This window comes from Lingula anatina, chromosome 1, assembly GCF_051362555.1.
Source record: "Lingula anatina isolate TDL-2025a chromosome 1, LinAna3.0, whole genome shotgun sequence".
Taxonomy (NCBI): domain Eukaryota; kingdom Metazoa; phylum Brachiopoda; class Lingulata; order Lingulida; family Lingulidae; genus Lingula; species Lingula anatina.
The window spans coordinates 28,967,118-28,987,389 of record NC_141767.1 but is presented as its reverse complement, the minus strand read 5'-3'; the positions used below and the strand labels follow the sequence as shown (position 1 = coordinate 28,987,389).

Genomic DNA, 20,272 nt, shown 5'->3' with positions numbered 1-20,272 from the left:
AATATAAATTGAACCAGCTTGTTTCTTTGTTTAAATCTGTTCCGTATGTCTGTTGTTTTATTCAAGTTCACTCTTGCTAATACAGCCGAAAAACATTCCAACTTATAGATCCACCCTTCCACATGCACGCATGCGCATTAGGTCGTCCGACATTTTGCGCCAAGACCAAGTGGTCTGCTTTGGGACCTTTAAAGTTTAAGTATTTTACATTTTCTATCATTGTACGATCATCGATTTCATCGCATGTTACAGCAAGGGTACGACCTCAATAGCAGCATTATTTGGAGTTACTTAAAAGTCTTTTAGCCCCGTTGTCACCGAGGAAATACCTTTTAAATGTGTGATGGTAACCCAGTTGAGGATCGCTTGACAAAGTCATATGTGACTTCTCTTTCCACTCGATAAAAGTGGAATTTGTTGTCACCAGAGACTTTCAGTTTTTTCAAGTAAACTTCTTATCTGCCCATACGATACTCGAAGAAAATGGCGACTGTCGAATATGACTTGGACACCTCAGGCGGGCTCATGGAGGTAGGTAGAAATTTCACGATTCGGTGAATGTCTAAAAAGTTTGAGTCGCCATGTTGAATTTTTCCTGTGTTTCAGGTGAAGTAGGCCACATGTTAAGCGTCGCTTGGTGATATTTGTTTTTTGCATTCTGTTTCCAGCAAATCCAAAAATTGGTGGCGCCGCCCCAGAGCGATGACTATGGTCGAAAATCGAGAAAGGCAGAACGCGAATACAGGCGGCCAGGCCGGGCTGTGAATCATGATTGTTGTGATAGTTGCAAGGAAGGTGGTGATTTGCTGTGTTGTGACCGTTGCCCAGCTGCTTTCCATTTACAGTGCCAGTAAGTAAACCATATGATGATCAAGCAGGGTAAAGTAATCAGGGAATTGGTACTTAACTGTGTCATGGAGACAGACTGGTATTATCCTTTTCAGTGTGTGGAGAAGAATTGCCCTGTATGAAATGTAAAATCCCATTTCCTATGAAATACTGCTTGATTTTATAAAAATTATATACCCAGAAGATTTGTGAGATGCTGTCAGTTGACCTTCTTAGACCAGCACCTCAACTGCTGGGGTCTGGACCACTCCTCTAGGGTCAGTGTTATCAATAAAACAATGATCTAAATTAAGACAAATGCCTCACCAGCTTTAACATAACAATAGCCATACATTATATAAATACTAGTAACATTCTCATTAATATTTGTTTCATTTGAAAACATTGTAACTGCAAGAGCAGAAGTTTTTCACTTTCAACAACAGGTCAGTGCTTGTTTGAAGTAGATAAGCCCCAGAAATGAATTACCTTGGGATGATATATATTTAATTTGTTTTCCAAAATTCTTCTGGATAAAATTTTGCATAATTTTACTCGCAACATATTTAGCAAATTAGATCCAGGCTCACTCTGCATGTTAATAAATATGGTTAAGCCTAGGCTAAAATTAGAGTCACAGTGATAAATAGGCAAGATGGAGAAAAAACATATTTTTCATTTTCATTTGCCAAAGTAAATTTACTTGAGCATTTGGCAAACATTTCATGTGTAGTTGTGAAATAAGGGAGTAAACCTACAAAAAACAAGACTAATTACAGCCAGACAGATGTTTATTTTGGGAATAAGTGAATTTTTTTACCTCTAGAGTCAATTACTGCACTTTCACTATGTTTGGGTAATATTGTAAATGAACCCAATCACTCTTACAGTGGCAATTTTTTATGATTTCAATAACTTCTCATATTGGGTTGTAGTTTAGTTGGCAACAATTCATAGATCTGTTACATTATGTTTTCATAGATTTGTCGGCAGAAGACCAAATAGGATGACCATTATCAGATTTTTGATGAACCAAGAACATGTCTTAGATGGAAAGAGAAATATAATTTGACTAACATGTTGCTTTATGTCTTTTCTTGCTTTTTTGTCATTTTGACTTGTTAAATAATATTTTATGTGCCAAGAAGTATTGGTGCTAACAAACAGCCTGCAGTTGCTAAAAATATGGTTGGATTGTATCAGTTTTCAAGTGCCTGTTTTTCAGTTGTTTCTCCTGCGCAGTGCTGTCTCGTGAATTGGCTTGCCATCTTCTAAGATTAACAGTAAAGTTAATTTTTAGTTCTTTTTGTGTGATTTCTTACTTCATATGAGGCACAATATATTGGCATTTAGCCAATAATATCAGAAAATAATGTAAGGTTTGCCTAAGGAATCTTAATTGTTTATTTAGAAAGAAAAAGTTGTGAAAATTTCAACATGCAGTATTTACTATGATGTTGTAAGACTACATAATAGGAACAATATATGTGAACTCTGCCAGCTTCAGGAAATGGTAAATTTAGCATCTTGCATTTCTGCTGGTGACCTACATTAGTAAGGAGTATTCATATAGCATATTGATTGTTCCATGTTTATGTTACTTAGCAAGGTCTTGTATAAAGAATGAAGTTTTATGGTTTCTCAATATGTGCATTCGTTTAATTTAGATGTTATTTATTTTGGATGTTTTTTGTAGTGCCACTCCTATAATATGTTGTTACCAAATAGATTTAAAATGAATATTGAATTTGTAAATACATTTCTTTGGAATGATGTTCATGATAACATGCATTTATTAAGTTGCTCCATTGACCTCTTATCCATCTTTTTAGTTAGTGTAGTAATTTATTCCTTTTTATTTCTGGACTGACAACTCTGTGCTCTATGCTATTCCATGTAATGAAGCCATTGTAGACCAGCCAGAAGATAAAGTAAAGTGAATATCTGTTTTTTCTAGTGATCCGCCTCTCAGTGAAGACGATTTACCCTCCGGGGAATGGCTGTGTCATCGCTGCCGAGTGGGTCCACCCCCTTCAGAGGTAAGTAGCCCTCTGGGTAGATAAGAGAGTGAGAATATGCCAATACATTTTACTACCAGAAGTATGCTGGGCTCTCAGTAAAGTAATTTCTGTAGAGAATTCACATTTTCTTTTCTTTGACCAAAATAGATTGGTTTTAGATGTGTGTAAAGCATAACATGCTAACAAAAACCCAGGCATGTTTTATTTTGTTAGTTAGCTACATTTGTAGTCTGGGCAATTTCATAAATTGAATTTGAGTCATGTATGTTACTCACAAAGCAAAAAACCACCTGGAAGTGGAATTTTTGGAACTGGATTAGGTTTGAATTTTGTCCCTCATTTCAAACTTAGTGCTTGATAACATCTTGGCACTGCAAGACATGGAAGTAATACTGATTTGATACCTTCTCATGAATAGAAAATTCTGGTTCTTCTTTTGAGGGCACCTACAGTAGTGCATTGGTAGCTGACTGAATGTTGTATTATAAGGCCATAATGAAACTATCTGATTGGATCTTCATGCTTGCCTTTCCTTGAAACACACCTATGTAAATAGTAGAGAAAGACATGGATGTGCAGTGCTCACCAGAGGAAGATGCTACTCTGTAGCCATATGTTAAAGATCAACATTCATAAGTGATTATTCCATGACTGCAACAACCTCATGAATAACAATTAACATGAATATTATTTAGATGGATTTACCATTCTAAGAAGTACTTTGTACCCATGGTTTTTTGTATTCACATGTAATTAAAAACAATCTTTTACATATATAATAAGATTTTTTTAAATATAAAGAACACCTATAAAATCGATTGCTTTCTTATTAAAAAAAATTAATAATTTATATTTTTCTATTCTGATTTTTTTTTCAAGGCTGATGATGATGCCTCTTCAGTCACCAGCACTCAAAGTAAAACCACATCTCGCACATCAGAAAAGTCCCGAACTCGTGGATCGAATCGGCGAAGTCCTATTGATGAAGAAGTCATGTCAGTTGACTCAGATGATGGGGATAACCCCTTACAGACTTTGATAAAAGCTGCCAGCTTGATGAATCCGAAGCAGTTTGAGATACCAAAAGATATGACTTGCAATACTGTGTTGCCAGGTCAGTCTATAAACAAGATATCAACGCTAGTCATCAGTAGAATATCAGTATTATGTATTAATTGAAACAAATCAAATCTAAATGAGAAAACTGCCATCACCAGGAAGAAGTGAGTTGCATGTTGATACTTTGTGATATGCCTCCTGTGATGGGGACAGTTTCATTTATTTAACATATTTAAGGTATACTCAAGTAAATGTCAAGCTTTTTTTTATTTCTCAATTCACATTATGTGTTTGGATTTTCAAAGTGAGTCATTCTTTAATTCCAGGTTCCAGTAAGAGGCGTTGGGTGAAAGATGGTAACAGAAATGCCCCAAAGAAGCTAGCCCATGAACTGGACAATGGCATGGTTCCACTGCCTGCTAGACTGTGTTTTCTATGTAGCAAGTAAGAGGCCATTTAAATAGGGTCGTGACATTTACAGATCAGTTTTGTACGAGAACAAAATTAATTTATTTCACCAGTCTAAAAATTATTGTTGAATGTAAGGAATATTTCATTGGTAAAGGAAGGAAAGGCCGCAGTGAGCCATACAATTAAAAATTCAGTGAAGCAATTTTTTCTTCACATATTTTCCATTAAGATTGTTGTTAATATGAAGGCAAACAGCACTGCTCCTGTCGTTTATTTAGCTTAGAAAGTGTGTAGATATTTTTTGCTCTAGTTCTAAATAGAATTGTTTACTGTGTCAATGTCAAATCTAATCATTCAATGGTATACTTTACCTTGGGTTTGTTTGATTAAGGTCTTTTATTACTTGAGTGAGTGAGTAGCATTAGGAAATTGGTTAATTTTACTAACACAGTCCAGCCCATATTTCAATAATGCATCAGATACATTTACTGACCAAAACCAAACCAGGTCAAATAGAATTTGGTAATTTTGGTCTGCATGAAAGATCAGTTTATATTGCTTCTGTATCTTGAAACACATAGAAAAAAACTTGGTGTTTGTAGGAATCTGTAGCTTTGGGGAAATTAATAATCAGTTAATCAGTTCTGTAAATATTGATTTTGACACTGTTATGAGAGCATTGTGGATTGTTATTTTCATATGGTTAGGTTTTAAATGACGGAGGGTATTTGCATGTTGAAATGGCAAAATATGTCTTCTTTTTCAAACTTATAAAGAACACTAGTTGCAAAAAAAAAAAAAAAAAAAAAAACCTGTCTGGTTGGATATATAACAAAATGCAGTGAAAGCTTCCAATTTCGGACATGATATCATCTATCTGATTCATTCTATTTTGTCTTGAGCAAATGCAGCGACTTCTTTAAGGTTAAAATATTGATATTAAGTGCTGTGTCTTGTAAATTAGGTTTGAAATTTTTATCAGTACCTATTCCAATCCTACTAAATGTTTTATTGATACTTAGACAGGTTTGTGAAAAAATTTTTATCTTCAAAATTTACTTCAATTTTTTACTCATGGATGAAATTTTTCAGGATGATGTCTGATCTCAGGATTTTTAGTCTTCATTTTGAAATACATTTTTTTCATATAGTCTAAATGCTATGAGCAATTGAAGCAGCGTTTTCAGAATTTTCAGTTTTCCAACTATTAGGCATGCTTAAAATGCTTATTTGTATAGATTATTAACAACCTGGTTCTTAATAAGCTACTTGTAGGTGTAAGTAAGTGGCTGGTATAATTCATGGACAGCCCTTAATGTAAACTGTCCAATGTCTTTATTCCAGGAGTTGCAGGGTTGCCCCACTAATCCAGTGTGACTACTGCCCTCTGCTGTTCCACATGGACTGTCTTAATCCCCCCATGCCCTCATTACCTTCTGGAAGGTGGATGTGTCCTAACCATGCAGAGAATCTTGTGGTTAGTACATTTGCTTCTAGTCCACTCATTCATTGTGTATTACCAGTTGAAAAGAGTAAAATCAAGCTGTGGTTTGAATCAGAGCTAAAGAAGATTGTATAATATTTATTTGATAGCTTGAGTCTTATTTTCAGTCAGTAGTAAGTATTTGATACATAATTTTGATATGAAATTTATTTCATGATTTCTCTATGTTTTATGTGGAAATGCTTTTGTAAAGGCCGGTAAAAGATAATTGAACCTTATTTTGCTTTCAGGATGAAAAAATTTTAAAGTCTGTGAGTTTGTCAGAACGTGTGAAACTGTGGGATCAGTTTTCTGGAATAGTCAATCAGCATAGTGTAAAAGTGCAGTTTCTAAAGAAAATTCACCGCCAGAGTCCGCCTTTCAGGATCAAAGTCAAACACCCTTCAAGAAAGACTGTTGATGTTAGTATATATCAAATACTGCTTATGTTTTACCATCTCATATCAGAAGCTAATATAGGATGTGGATGTCTTTATTAATTGTTAATGGAAATATTAGAAACCAGTGCTTTAATAATTCATGTTCTAAAATAATCGCTAATTTTTTGTTCAGCAAGTTTGATTGTGAAGTTGGGCTTCCACTTTTAGGTGTTTTAATCTTTAGGTATTAGAGGTCCCTGTTTAATTCTCTTGCAAAGAAACAATATGATTTCAGTGTAATAATTAGTGTTACATTTCTCTCCTTGAAGCACACACTCACCCCGTTTCCATAGATTTTTAGATCGATCTATCCCTGTGGGGAGTCTCACTAGATTACTGTCAGCTTGGCCGGCTTAAGCGTCTGTCCCGCCTACTAAAAGCTGTAAGGGGGTAGTTAACTATGGTGCCCGCTCGGCTGACTGCAATTTAGCGTGAACCCCAGGGAGTTGGGTCGATCTAAATCTTAATCTCTAGATCGATCTAAATCTCTGGGAAAGCACCCACTGTTTATGATTGTTATTGTTATGACATATCATCTTCCCTTCAGGTCCCTCAAGCCATCAAGGATCTCTACCAGTATCCTCCTCCCATGTTGCCAAAGCCCAGTCCAGTGCTGACCCCATCACCTGAGCAGCAGCCACCAAAGTCCACTGCCCCTCAGGCTGAAACTACACTAGAGGAACAAGAAGAAGTGAGCTTATCATAGATATATGTATTAAAATTCCCTTCTGATGAATTTCATTGTTAAGAATATACCATTGTTAAGAGCATATCAGGGCTCGACATTAGCGCCTGTCCGCCTGTCCGGGACAGGTAAAAATTCAGTTCGGACAGGTGAAGTTGCAGGGTTGGCTGTCCGACGGACAGGTCATGCTTTATGAGAAATTTGGAGCAAAAATCTTTTAAAAATCATTTTTTGTTGCATACTAACGTCTTTTTGCCTCTTCCTAGACGACATTGAAAAAGAGTGACCTACTTTTGGCACAAAACACATGCAGTCGCAAAACGAAGTCTGAGCAAACTTACCGCCAAATTATGAAAGTGAACACCCTCCAGAACTTCAGCAGACAAAATTTATTCACATATCAGGTTCACTACTGAACATTCATTTAGTTAAAAATTTACGTGGTTTAGTAATAAAGACACTTCCATAAACAGAATCTACACAAGTACTGTGCTGGAGCCAGATTGGACTGGATGAACTGGCTATATCTAGTTCGTTGTCACGGCAACAAACTGCCTGTCAATCAAACACGTTGTATGCTATCTGCTCACTATAGAAAGTGAAATCTTTGGGGCTGAAGATCTTGTTGAAATGTTGTTTATTTGCCAAAATATAACCTGAAATTTTGTATGATGTTTTTTTTTTGAATGACTCTAGCATCACCTCTGTTATTTACAGTAGGGAGGTCAGGTCAACTTTGATAGTAACATAAATATCAGCCAAAATGATCTTATCTGATAGAGCAATTCATGAGCTTTCCAAAACAGTTTATTTTTTGAAAATCAAGCAAGCCAATCAAAAGTTATTAAATTTTCAAGAATGCTAGTCGGCCACAAAATTTTGAAAATGTCTTGTATGCAAGCATATGTAACAGTGGAAGCCAAAAGTGTCACCTAATTGCCCAATCAATAAAACAAAATTGGCATAACTTTTGAATGGAGTGAAATATCCATTTGAAATTTTCTGGAAAGTTACACTATGCCAAGGAGAATCTGACAAGATACAATTTTCTGTAATTTATTCATTATTTCCATGGCAACCATTACTAAATATCAATAGCGATCGATATTATTTTTTTGATTTTTCAACCTAAGGCTTCAGCATCACTGTCCAAAGGCTACTTTTGGATGAAAATGATGCTAAATAATGTGCCATCACTAAAATAAAAAATAATAGCTTCTAATGTATCTGTTGCTATGAAAATCGTCATTATGATAGCTGTTGCTATGGTAACTGTTTGAATTATTTTTTTACACATTATCATGAATTTTTAAACTGAATATGAAGTGGGAAACACTCTTGGTACTCAGTTTATGAATTTAAGTTAAGTAGTAAACAAATACTCTGTCACTGTTGCCATGACAACCACTATTACAATGACAATTGCATATACGATTTTAAGGTTTAACTAGTAAAAAAATACCAGAATGCACAATGAAAATAAATAACATCCGATTTTGGTAAGTTATAATTTTGCCAAAAAAATTTAATTGATATTGGACATCATAGCAGGTAGGTAATACAATTTTGGAGAGACTGAAATAACATAATGGCAGTTTTAGGAATTTCCTTTTTTTTTTTTGTTATTAAGAAAAAATAAATAAATAAATATTTTTTTTTGTTCCCTTTTGTTCGGCTATCATAAACCATTCTAGAGTTATTGCATATCTCCATGCATGATTTTAATTAAGATTCCCCTTTTTATGTTCACTGACGAGTTCAAAGACGAAAAAAGCACTAGCCCCATCAATATCGTACGTAATTTCATACTTTGTTTGAAAAATAAAATAAACTCTATATTCTTGAATTGTAGGCGTTTTATCAATATCACTGGGTTTCGTGAACAATTCAAAGATTTTCTGATTAGATATTCTGATATCTTGATCCTCTTTGGGTGCTGAAAGTGCAGTTGCTTTTTCATCAGCAGAATAGCTTGGTGCGTCCGCCATTTTGTTTGCGGTAAGATCAAAGTCACTGATTTTCTAACGGCTCTTACGGCTCTATCTTACCAAAAAATGATAAATAAAAAACTGATTTGAACCGAAAATTAGTTTAAAAATTTAGGTAGGGGTTACAGAACTTTCAGAAATTCGTTGTTCTAACTCTAAAACACGATTAAAAACTTTACAAGCTAGTTTTGGTTGCTGTTTTCGGTTGAGTTAACTTCTGTAACCCCTCACTCGAACGCTTGATTCATTCTCCTCATGAATACGTGTCCAAATATGAGGAAATAACATCAGGGACGCCGTACGGAGCTTTTAGAAAAATGGCGCGAAATGCGCATGTTGAGCAAAATTCGTAAATAGTGGGAACCAAACGAGGAAGTGAAATCACCGGCGATTTCTCGCAGCATTTTCGTGGCTGGAGGCTTACAACAGAGACATGATACATTGTTACACATATTGATCGAAAGCCCATTCAATGCACTTTTTAAATATATTTTCATATTTATCATAGGACCCAAATCTTGGAAGTTATGATGGAAAACAAACAGCGAGGTTAGATTTCTTCCCGTTTTCGACTGCGTGAGCGGTGTGACCTGACCTCCCTATTTACAGTTTAAAATTTAGTGCTGGATTATGATAAATTAACATTGCTCTCATATACCAGTGTGATATTGATGTAAGGAAGAAATTAGTAATAACAAATATGAGAATTTTAATAAAAAGAAGGGGAACTTTTTTATACTGATTTTATTTAGTTCATATATGTTTAAAAAATCAAACACGTGATAACCCCTTAAAAAGTTAAATTGTTAACATAAATATAAGTAAAGTATTATAAAATTTCTTTAATTTTCATTGAAATTTATTCAAATATTATAAATTTTGAATATTTTAATAAAATTAATTTAACAGTACTGTACCCCCTCCCCACTTCCCACTCAGGGTTTTTTTTTAGCTTTGGTTAAACTTCATGTGAATCTGTTATCAAATTGCAGACTTACAATTAGTAGACCCTGTACCCCAAATCCTAGGAGAAGCCCTGATGTGAATTATCAGACTTAAATGCAAGATTTAATCTTCAGGAGTTCACAAGTATGAAAAAACAAATTTTAATCTGAACATAGATTCACTTTAAGGTGCATTTTCGGGGCTCATATGATTGGATGTTTTGGTAATATATACATTAATTTAAATGTATGACCACACATATAAATTGACAAAGTTCAAACCTATGAATAGAAAAAAATTATTGGTTTTGAGGACAGGTTGGATTGAAAATCGGACAGGTCAAATTTATGAGCACCTGTCCGAAGGACAGGTGCTCATAAAAGTTAGTGTCTAGCCCTGCATATCTCAATACTGTCTAAATTTTTCATTGCCCACCTTTCCAGTGTAATGGTTAATGTATAATTTTCTCTCGTCAGTGGTTATCCAGTGTAGTGGCCTTCCAGACCAGCATATGCAAGCACCTAGCTCAGAAACAGCTACAGAAAGAAAATCAGGGAGAGCAGGAGCAAGCCGGAGGTGCCTCAGCCTCAGCAACATCAAGCACAGCAGCCACCAAAGCTGCAGAACAAAAGCCTACAGCATCAGTACTGCCCACAATCAAACAGGAGTTTTCTGGTACAACTAGTCCCACACCGTCTAGTGGCAGTACCAGCTCTCTCTCAGAGACCAAAACCACTGGCGACCAAAAGACTCTTCTTAATGGAGGACTAGGATCTCCAACTCAGGAATCCTTGCCTAATGGACCTTTTACTGCTAATGCAGCATCAGCATCAGCAGAGTTGCCTAGGCAAAACGGACCAGTATCTTTGCTAAACACAGGGTGCCTCACGCCCAATGGAGAAACAGATCTGAATAAGTGTAAATCAGAGTCAATAGTGAGTTCAGGGAGGACTGATTTGTTGTCATCACCCAATGTGGTGAAAGTGACAGTCCCTCATGGTGATAAACAGACACCTGTACATTCAAAAAGTATAGTTCTTGGAACTGTGAACAAACAGAGCGGCACTGTGGTCACAAAGGTCGTGACGAGCGGAAACCAGCAGGGAAGGACAGCATCCAGTAGCTCTGGGCCTTCAAAACCTGCAGGAACTCCCACATCCATACTGACCAATAGGATAGGTGGTGGCAGTGCTGCCAAGGGGTTTACTGGGAAAGTGACAGTGGTGTCAGGGACGGGGGTCAATGCCACATCCAAAGTTATCACTGTCACAGCACCTGGTGCAGGTAAGGATCATGTGGGACTTTTTGAATATTTTAGTTTTGTATTGATGTTTAAAAGTTTCTCATATTAAGTTGATTCTTTTAACCTGATAAAAATTTAATAAAGTGTACTTGCCATTTTCCTTTTCTACAGCAAACTAGTTCAGGTTATATATTTTTATTTAATTTAAGTTACCAGACAATGTTAATGTCTAGATAGATGAAGTTGTGTCTGCCTCATAAGGACTTCAATAGAAGCAAACTTTCTGTAGATAAAGTGGCAAGTTTACAGAGTCCAAATTGTGCAACTTTGTGTAACAGATAACTCTATGGAGGTTATCACTGAAGAGAAGTCAACACAGGAGAGCAGTGGCTCAGCAATCAAAGAGGGGTTCAAGTTTCATTTATCTGGGACAGTAAACTGGACATGGACTTGATTCCCTTCCCTCTGTTATGTGAACAGTCAAGTGACCATTTAGTGGTCACGAAGTCCTCACCAGGAAAATACAACATTTTGTCATCTAACTAGACACTGTCATTATGCATCTTGCAATACTAAACCTGTATTAACTAATTACGTGGAAGTTTGATGGTATTCCTACTCTGGTCTTCAAAAGAATTGGCTTATCTTTCTGTTTTTAGTGAAATCCAGTCCTAGTGCCAACAGTGCTCCCAATAAGTTAAATGTAGCTGGGACACTGAGCTCCTCTCCAGCAATAATCAACCTCAATAACAATCTCCAGGCTTTCATTGATGGGAATGCAGGTAAGAGAAAGGCATATTTGTTAAAAGACTGGAAAGCAGGTTTATTTTGATATCTCTGCTAATTTAACCCATATTGCTAATTTGAGGCGCATTCTTGTTGATCCCAGTGAGGGCTCACGAGTCAAGCTGTCTACACATGTCCATTTGTAGTGAACTTCTAGTTTTTAAGGTGTAAAGATCATGTTGAGCACACCTATTATGCATTATATCTCATTACGTAACGACTACATAATAAAATAAGGATATGAAATGAAAAGCTGTTGAAATAAGCTTTCTATTGATATGTAACATGTTGGTATATCTTGGGTGGTTTAGAAGTTAGCTGTTTTAAATGTTTACTGCTGCATACATGTGCCATGAAAGAAAGTTGAAAACAACTTAAAAGATGCTTTATCATATGCAGCAACCTATGTACAACAGTTAAGTGTATGCTATATCATATGATATTCTGTTTTTTGTTGGTGTTGTAGAACTTGAATTAAGTAAGCTTGATGAACGCTTGGTGCAGATCTTGGCCTGGCAGAGACTGCAGCAACTGCTACCACCAAAGACATCAGGGAGGAAAGGCATGTTGAATGGACTGCTCTCTCAAACAGGTAACTGTAAGTTACTTCAATGTGCGTGCTGTTCAAAGAGATGGTGTGTAGTAGTTACCCAGAGCTTTAGATCTGATGCATGCTAGCCTCTGCATTTTTAAATATTTTTTAGTAGCACACTTTTAGGATTCTGATATTTCAGCTTTTGATAAAAGTTTACTGCACCAACCACAAATGTTCATTTGGTTATTTGTATTTCATGGTTCTGTAGAAGGACAAGGAGATATAGTTAATAGGCCTGTGATTTGTGTTGTCTCTCAGTAAACACTATTGAAGTTCACACAGGACTAACAAGCATGTTTAGGAATTAGAAAAATGGAAAAATGCAGAAGTCAGCTGGCATCAGTTCTAAAACTAGAGCAAACAGTATGAAATTTATTATTGAGAATTTTCATATTAACATCTTCCTTTTTCTTACTTTTCAATTTTTTTTACTTAACATTATTTTGAGATGCAGTATTTATTTTATAAGGTTTAAGAGGAACATGAATACTGTTTTGTGGCAGCTTTCAAAACTGGATTAATGTTACCCTAATGACTCAAATGAAAGTGTATATGCTGTATTGAAATAAAGCAAGATCACTGAGATTGAAACATTAGCATCTTAGAAAGTAGATTACATGTGGTCATCATTTACCCCCCAGGTTCCACAGATGTCCAGGCCAGGGCCTTGCTGTGTCCACTGACAGGGAAGGGACAGCCAGCACCCATGCCATACAGGACACTCACAGTAGGAACAGGTGGGTATTTAAGGGGGGGAGGGGGTTGCAGGGTGTATGTCATCATGTATGCTAGTTTGTAAGTGGACTGAAACTTTTGTTGCTACAGATTTGAGTAGTAATGTTGCATTATTGATAGAATGTATCTTTTTGGTGCAAATTTTGTTACATAGACAAAGAAATAGATGAAACTGTGACATTGTGTTTCAAACAATATTTGCTTTCATGTTTGTAGGAGCAGATATGGATGTAGGTCTCAGCCAATATGGCCACTGTAATTTTATTTCACCCCGACATGCCAGTATTTTCTATGATGAGGTAAGACTTCAGAAACATTCCTATTAATAGGGTCGGTGTTCAACCTGCAGTAACTATAGATGAGCATGGACCTTCATTTTTTTATATGTCATTACACTTGGATAATCAATTTACGGCAAAAAATTTAATGCAATGTATGATTCAGTTTGTCTTAAGAGTCAAATTTAGGGATGTTGTTTTAAAGGTAGAGGCGATTTTTACGTGGGTTTTTAAAAGCAAGTTTATCATGAATACTAACTTGATTTAGTCAGTAAATCCATGTTGATTAAAAAAAATTTTCATTTCCCAGACAACACGGCACTTTGAGCTGTTGAACTACAGTGAGCATGGCACCACAGTAGACAATGTCCTGTACTCCTGTGACTTCTCTGAGAAACCTTCCAGTACACCTCAGCCTACCAAAGTGGTGAAAGAAGTCAGAGAAGTGATAAGCAAGTCAAAGAAAAAGAAGGAAAAAGAGGTCCCTCTCCCACCTCCTCCACCCCCCAAGACAGAAGGAGAGAAGGTCACCATGAGTGCTCATGCTGGGCAGGTTAGCTAATTTATAGTTAATTCATAAATGCATGCACAGTTATGTACACTTTGCACTGCAAGGAGGATAAACATTTTGATATCATTTCAGTAACTACTTGCATTTGGGAGTTAAAAGAAATTCATTTTTTATTTTTGTAAAAAAATCTCCTGTTCAACATTTCAGAGCCATAAAATTTGTAGTTGCAAGACAAGCAGTTCAAGTTTAATCGGTGGAAGTGGTGCAGGCTGGGAAGGCACAGCACTGTTGCATCATGGGAGCTACATAAAATTTGGCTGCATACCCTTTGTGTTCAGTATAGTGGAGCAAGCGCTGCATGAAACAACCATTAAAAAACAGGAAGCGACATCATTACTAAAAAACAACTAATTTCTTAGTCTCAGGAAGATTTTGATAAGCAGCATTCATTTACATAGTGGTTTGACATTAAAAGGTTACAATTTTTAATATTAAGTACAGGTGTTGTACTGCTAATGTGATAGATATTTTGATGGAGAAAACCCAAGTGTATGTCTGTTTTTATTAAAGAAATAATCCGATGGCCTTTGTGTCCATAAAACACTTCTCAGAGTTCTATATTTGTCTTGCTCCCGTCAGTCTGAAGGTGATTGCCTTTTTGAACTATCTACAATTGTTAATTATTCAGCAGTAGCTGTCTCCAGATGTTTATCAGAGATGAAGAGAAGGTGCCAGTCACACTGATTACAATGTTCAAACTGTACTTAAAATGTTTGTTACTGTTATGACAGTATGATTGTTCTTATCTGGCCATTGTCATGTCATTTCTAATGAAATTTATTAATGAATGCGATTAGCTGTAAAAAATACAGTAGAAAATACGCTAGAAAATCTCAACATTTGTGTAGATAATGTCACAATTATTCAATCTTTACCTGTGGACTGCCAGTTGATAATATGCGAGTCCTTGTATTTTATCATATTTTCTGATGTATTGTCATTGTAAATTTTGTACAAAACACTGGTAGTAAATACAGATCTGCAGATTATTGTAGCGTCAGTCTATTATTTGATAATAATAATTACCTGATGGAAAAGTTATGTAAGAGTGTTCATCATTTACCACACAAAAAGATTCGGTACACTTTCTGAAAATCTGTTTAATATTAGAATTTTGAACATTACGGCTGGAGAAACTCTATATATATCGCTTACAAGTCACTAAGTAATATTAAAAGAATTATATTGAAAGAATTGTGGTTGTAACGAATCACAAAAGGACCAGTCGATAAAATATCCAGCAAATCGATAAGTCATCTAAACACGTTCTTCTGAAATGTGGTTACTCGGTGTTTTTTCATCCTTATATTTCATACAAACGGTTTTTCCAAAAGTATCTCCCTACTCTGTAGGCAGTTTAATACGCGTGAGTTTCGTATATGTTTGTTTTGTGAGTGACCATCACTGAATAAAAGAGTAAAAAAAATCCCCTATACAAAGAAGTACATTGTGGGATTTCCCTGTGCGACAACGAGGTCACCTCACTCAGGAAAAAAAACCCCGAGTCATTCTTTGATAAATCTAAATAGTCCAGTATAGTCACATAGTGTAGGCGGTGTGGGAGAGTTTAAATCGTACCTTTTGATATCCGACATGCAGATTTATTGATTTCATTTAGGAAAACAAAGGAACCGCAATTAGAGAAATCGCACGCAGTCGGGGTACTCGCCCTGTGCGTCAGGTGACAGAGATAATTGTACCCGGAAGACGTCAACCATGATTAAATGCAGCATTTGCCTGGACACCATTCCCCAGGGTGCTCTGGCAACCATTCCATGTGGACATGTGTTTCATGCAGAGTAAGTAAGAGCAGAGGTTTGAAATGTTCGTGGTTAGTGTCTGTGTGTGTGTGAGAGAGAAAAACAATTCCTTGCTTTGTGTCACTCTGATTGTCAAACAGTTAACGAGCAGCGACTCAAATAAGCAACGCAGTAGCCATGTAGCAGTTGGGTAATGATAGTAATTTTGGTCAAAACTGTGACGGAATGTTATAAGAAGTTTGTAGAAGACGTTTTGGTGTGCTTTTGCAACAAATATGACACTCTCACTTCCGCATCGGCGAATGGGTAAAGTCCAACTGTGTGGGGAAACCCCCTTCAGGCTGAAATATGAAAACAAAAACAAACGAGATCGTCTACGCGATATATATTTCTCCAGTGGGACCTGAGTAATAAAATATGAATATAATTGTACATAATTATTTTCTTTCTATTTCGAATAAGAAATTATAATGTCTATTATGTTGGACGTAACTTCTGACAGAAATCAGCTTTGACAATATGCATGTTTTAACATGAAATTAAAATTGACACCCTATTTACCAAATGTTTTTCTCATATTTTACAGGTGCCTTAGTGAAGGTTTAGAAAAGAACCAAAAATGTCCCATCTGCCGTAGGACTACCACACCCAGTGAAATAATCAAACTGTATCTCAGTGGTGGTGAAGAAAATGAGGCCGATGACTCCCAACAGCCGGACCCGGACAATGGGGAACTAAAGGTTGAAAAAAGCACTGCCCCGGATGTCACTCCGTGCACCCAGCGGGTCTCTTTGAATCAAGCAATATGGCTAGGCGGTACAGCGGTCGACCCTCAGCAGCAGTTCCCGGTAACATTGGGTCAGGCCCTATGGTTGTATTCCACCTCACACCCCCAGAACACGGTCGTGCTGGATGTATCCACACCAGGTTCAACTTAGAATACGGTCGTGCTGGATGTATCCACACCAGGTTCAACTTAGACCTGCTACGTGTTAACACATTAACTATAAAGGCAAATTCGCTATTACCGGTGGTAAAAAAACTGAAGCCCGAGAATCTAGTTGGACTAAAACGTAGAGCGCTTCAACAGCATTTCAAATACTCATCTCTTTTTCTTCTTTATAGAGATTAGCCTAAGACCTTAACTTTTTAAAAACATTTTATCATAATGATTGTGATAAAAAACCTTTGTGATAAAAGTCGATATTTTACCACAACTGCTGCTCAAGTAGAGTATCCTAGTTTAGGAACAAAATAAAAATGGGTTTCACTTAAAATTCTGAAATTAAGAATTGAAATACTATGCCTAGGCATTTACTTTTTTACGTATTTTTTTGATGACATCAAAAAATATTCATCTCAGCAAATGCAGTTAACATGATCACAAATATTATTTCGTTTTATTCAGCTTCAGTGCGTGTAGTTTTAACCCCGGGATGCTTTCAAAATACATCATTCTGTTATCGAATTTAGCATTTTTTTCGCTTGTCAAGCTTTATTCAAATATTTGCTGGACCGCAGTCAATGTGCTAAGTTGACACTACAACTGTACTTACACAGCCTATGTTACTAAGGGAGATGGACAACTAACAAGATGTTCAATTTTACTCGTTTCCCCAAGTGCACATATTTACCCGATGTACGGTTTGAAACTCTGAAGTCAAAAGTAAAGATAGTATTTTCCTATTGATATATAGCGATAAGGTTGAAAAAAAAATGAGAAAAATTATTAACTCTATTTAATTATTTAGGATGGAAATCGTGGTTGAGGGTTGGAATAATGTTTTAGAACGTCGAATCGTTGAATGTCGCACCAAACACAATCGTTGGTTGTTAACATACTTCGAACTGTTGAACATTTTGTCAGGAAAACTCGGGCATAAGCCATGTATATATGGTAGACCAATTCCTTCTATTGTTTGATGTTATGTTAGACCACTATTTTCATCGTTCGGTTTTAATCATGAAGGGACGTGAAAAACAAATCCTTCTGAATAGAATCTTTTTTTACTGTTATATAACTTGATAATGAACGACGTCGATGTTGTAAATTGAGACTTGGCTGTAAGCGTCAAGAGCTTCGTTCACACTGGACCACCGTAGACTCCAAATCAGCCCGCCGTGGGTCATCAGAGGAGCTGCCTATAAGCATACAGTCGATTTCCAGTCTAAGATTGTGCTGTGTGAACGTAGCTTAGACTGAACATGTATTAATGCTAGTTGCATGGCAACTATGTGATATATAGACTATCGTTTTATCGATAATTGGATTAAATCTCCTTTTTTATTAATGAGAAACACTCAGTAAAATTATGTCCACAATTTGCAATAGTCGAGAACCGAATCACATATTATCTGGTTGAAGATTATTTATTACAAACGCCTTGGATTGATTGAAGACTCCTTTTGCAACAGTAAGATTGCAGTAAAGTTATTTTTATTTATCTATTTTTATTATCAAAAAATAACTACATGTAGGTAGAACAATGATAAGGTGGGAATGAAATGCTTTGAAATTTCGTTGTAGTGATGCAAATTATTTGAATACTGTAGTTAAAGTAAAGTGAGACCTAGTGCTTTGAATTCAAAATTCACATTGCTCGTTCATTTATTTTTGTGCTTCAAACTTTTCAGCAAACTCAATTTTACGATTTTCCCTTTTATTTGCATTCTCAGTACAATCGATATATTTGAAAAATGTGCACTGTAAAAGCGTATTTTGCGACTGTTAAGTAACTGTTATTTAGTCTCTTCCAGTGTACGCATATTTGTTGGCATTTTATGTCTGTTTGTATTGTTTCTGCACAGAGGTCTTTTGTGCGACCGAAAAGAGGCTCATATCTTTTCTTTCAGAAAAGAGGCTATTGTCTCAAACATTTTATCAGACCCCGAACATTTGCAAAAACTAGCTCAACAACATTTTGCACATTTCACAATTAAGGATTGCACGCCCAATTTTTTTAGTTTTATTGTGGACTTTTTCAAAGGGATACAAGATAAAAAAGACTATAAGTTTGTCAACATCCTCTGAAAGTCGCCCACCAAAAATAAAGTTTTTTAAATACGCATTATTTTCTTTTTGAACTTTCCAAAGCGGAGCGGTCAAAGAAGGTTGGGCAGCATAGTTTTTATGTTATAGTTTGTTGAATCACCGGGAGCCACACCAAGATTGCACCCGTCGCCTCATGTCTTACGGAGTTTGTTAGATATTTTGATAAATACACTCCGTAATATGCACTCAAACTTCACAAGACGACCCAAACAAAAAGATTGTCTAAAGCGTGTAAAAAAGGCGGGTCTGGTCAGCGTCAACTATGGGTGGCCAAAATGATACACGCGGATGATATTAGAAAGAACGCCAGAGCAAGAGGTAGCTGGGTGAAGTTTTCTGTTATCATATCATTTGATATTTATTGGTTAATTTAGGCTAGGTAACCGTAGACACGCATTAGTGAGATAATTGGCGGCTGATAGCAAACACAGCTGTTCCTGCCAGCTTTCCTGGGCGAAAGGCTCGAATGACTTTATAAGAAAACTTGGCCTGGCGATTAATCATAATTAGCCAGTCATTGAGCTGTAAAAATTTAAACTATGTGACAGCCTGCAGCCCGCGATAGCGTTTTTGAACTTTTTTGAAGGGCCGATTGGGGATGGTTTTCTCATTGCTATTTTATCTGCCGCATATGCTCGCTCGACCCTGGCCACCCTTCGCGTCAGAGGAGCTTTTTTCAGACTTTGTTTCAATTCTGGACAAGTAATGCACACCTTGTCGGGGCCATCACGATTCCTTTTCATCCTGGCAGTTTCTCTGATTTAAAACATGACTTTAACACAGCTCGCTCCCCCCAAGGAATTCACCGTACTGTATGGGTCTACCACACACCCGGCAGAAACAGGATAATTGCCGGCGCACGCCGTCCGTTAGCACTCGAGGACGCTTCACTGCACCTCAGGGTCGTTTATGAAAAATAATTGGTCAATATGGTAACCAAAATATCAATTTGTGATAGCCTTGTTAAACTAACCCCGTGTAGATGACAGAGCAAGGAAATGGTGAACTGCATCATTTTTCATTCAAGAAAGTTGTTTGTGACGCTGGTGTATTTGAAATCTTCCGTTACAGCAAAGGACCCCAGAACAACGGCAACATGAGCTGAAAGCACTAGACGTCTTCCGTTCGTAGAGGTTCACCTTGTCTTAAAAGTTTTGAAAGCTTGCCCATTAGATCTTAGCGCATCGCTGCCTTTGGTGGAACCTAGGAGAAAACCAGCCGCATCCATTAAACTTTCTCACGTCGTTGCCATCGCACCAATACAATAATTGTCACATTTTATAAACAAAAAATATGATCCGCGACCTGCACGTGCAGAAGTGATTTAAAGGCTGCAATTCCTCAAATAGCTTTGCGACTGCCGAAATTGCCTCTATCTTGAATGCGAAAATA

The 20,272-nt window shown here is 36.6% G+C and overlaps 2 protein-coding genes across 4 annotated transcripts; both read left to right on the top strand.

Annotated features, from left to right (window-relative positions):
• The first annotated feature begins 123 nt into the window (after positions 1 to 123).
• Positions 124 to 15,109, top strand: LOC106151591 (PHD finger protein 12). 3 transcript variants are annotated; one of them, XM_013524930.2, is made up of 15 exons: positions 125 to 531; positions 669 to 850; positions 2,786 to 2,867; positions 3,729 to 3,963; positions 4,235 to 4,352; positions 5,664 to 5,796; positions 6,054 to 6,224; positions 6,790 to 6,933; positions 10,337 to 11,144; positions 11,763 to 11,885; positions 12,356 to 12,481; positions 13,126 to 13,221; positions 13,436 to 13,518; positions 13,808 to 14,050; positions 14,216 to 15,109. In XM_013524930.2, the coding sequence occupies exons 1-15, from the start codon at positions 484 to 486 to the stop codon at positions 14,417 to 14,419; spliced, it is 2,796 nt and encodes a 931-aa protein (XP_013380384.2). In that variant the 5' UTR covers positions 125 to 483; the 3' UTR covers positions 14,420 to 15,109. The 3 variants fall into 3 exon arrangements, with proteins under 3 accessions (XP_086856059.1, XP_013380384.2, XP_013380383.2); XM_013524929.2 differs by having other exon boundaries at positions 12,356 to 12,487; XM_086999933.1 differs by lacking the exon at positions 14,216 to 15,109 and having other exon boundaries at positions 124 to 531; positions 12,356 to 12,524; positions 13,808 to 13,979.
• Positions 15,110 to 15,581: 472 nt separating this feature from the next.
• Positions 15,582 to 17,131, top strand: LOC106151580 (uncharacterized). Its single transcript, XM_013524917.2, has 3 exons — positions 15,582 to 15,867; positions 16,415 to 16,755; positions 16,798 to 17,131. The coding sequence occupies exons 1-3, from the start codon at positions 15,785 to 15,787 to the stop codon at positions 16,806 to 16,808; spliced, it is 435 nt and encodes a 144-aa protein (XP_013380371.2). The 5' UTR covers positions 15,582 to 15,784; the 3' UTR covers positions 16,809 to 17,131.
• Positions 17,132 to 20,272: the final 3,141 nt, after the last annotated feature.

What these genes read in the sequence shown, in the direction of transcription:
- LOC106151591 (XM_013524929.2), top strand. Translation starts at nt 484, where the DNA reads ATGGCGACTGTCGAATATGACTTGGACACCTCAGGCGGGCTCATGGAG. An exon ending in TTTCATTGATGGGAATGCAG is followed by an intron (nt 11,886 to 12,355) that starts GTAAGAGAAAGG and finishes TTGGTGTTGTAG; the next exon opens with AACTTGAATTAAGTAAGCTT. An exon ending in CCAGTATTTTCTATGATGAG is followed by an intron (nt 13,519 to 13,807) that starts GTAAGACTTCAG and finishes TTCATTTCCCAG; the next exon opens with ACAACACGGCACTTTGAGCT.
- LOC106151580 (XM_013524917.2), top strand. Translation starts at nt 15,785, where the DNA reads ATGATTAAATGCAGCATTTGCCTGGACACCATTCCCCAGGGTGCTCTG. An exon ending in GGACATGTGTTTCATGCAGA is followed by an intron (nt 15,868 to 16,414) that starts GTAAGTAAGAGC and finishes CATATTTTACAG; the next exon opens with GTGCCTTAGTGAAGGTTTAG.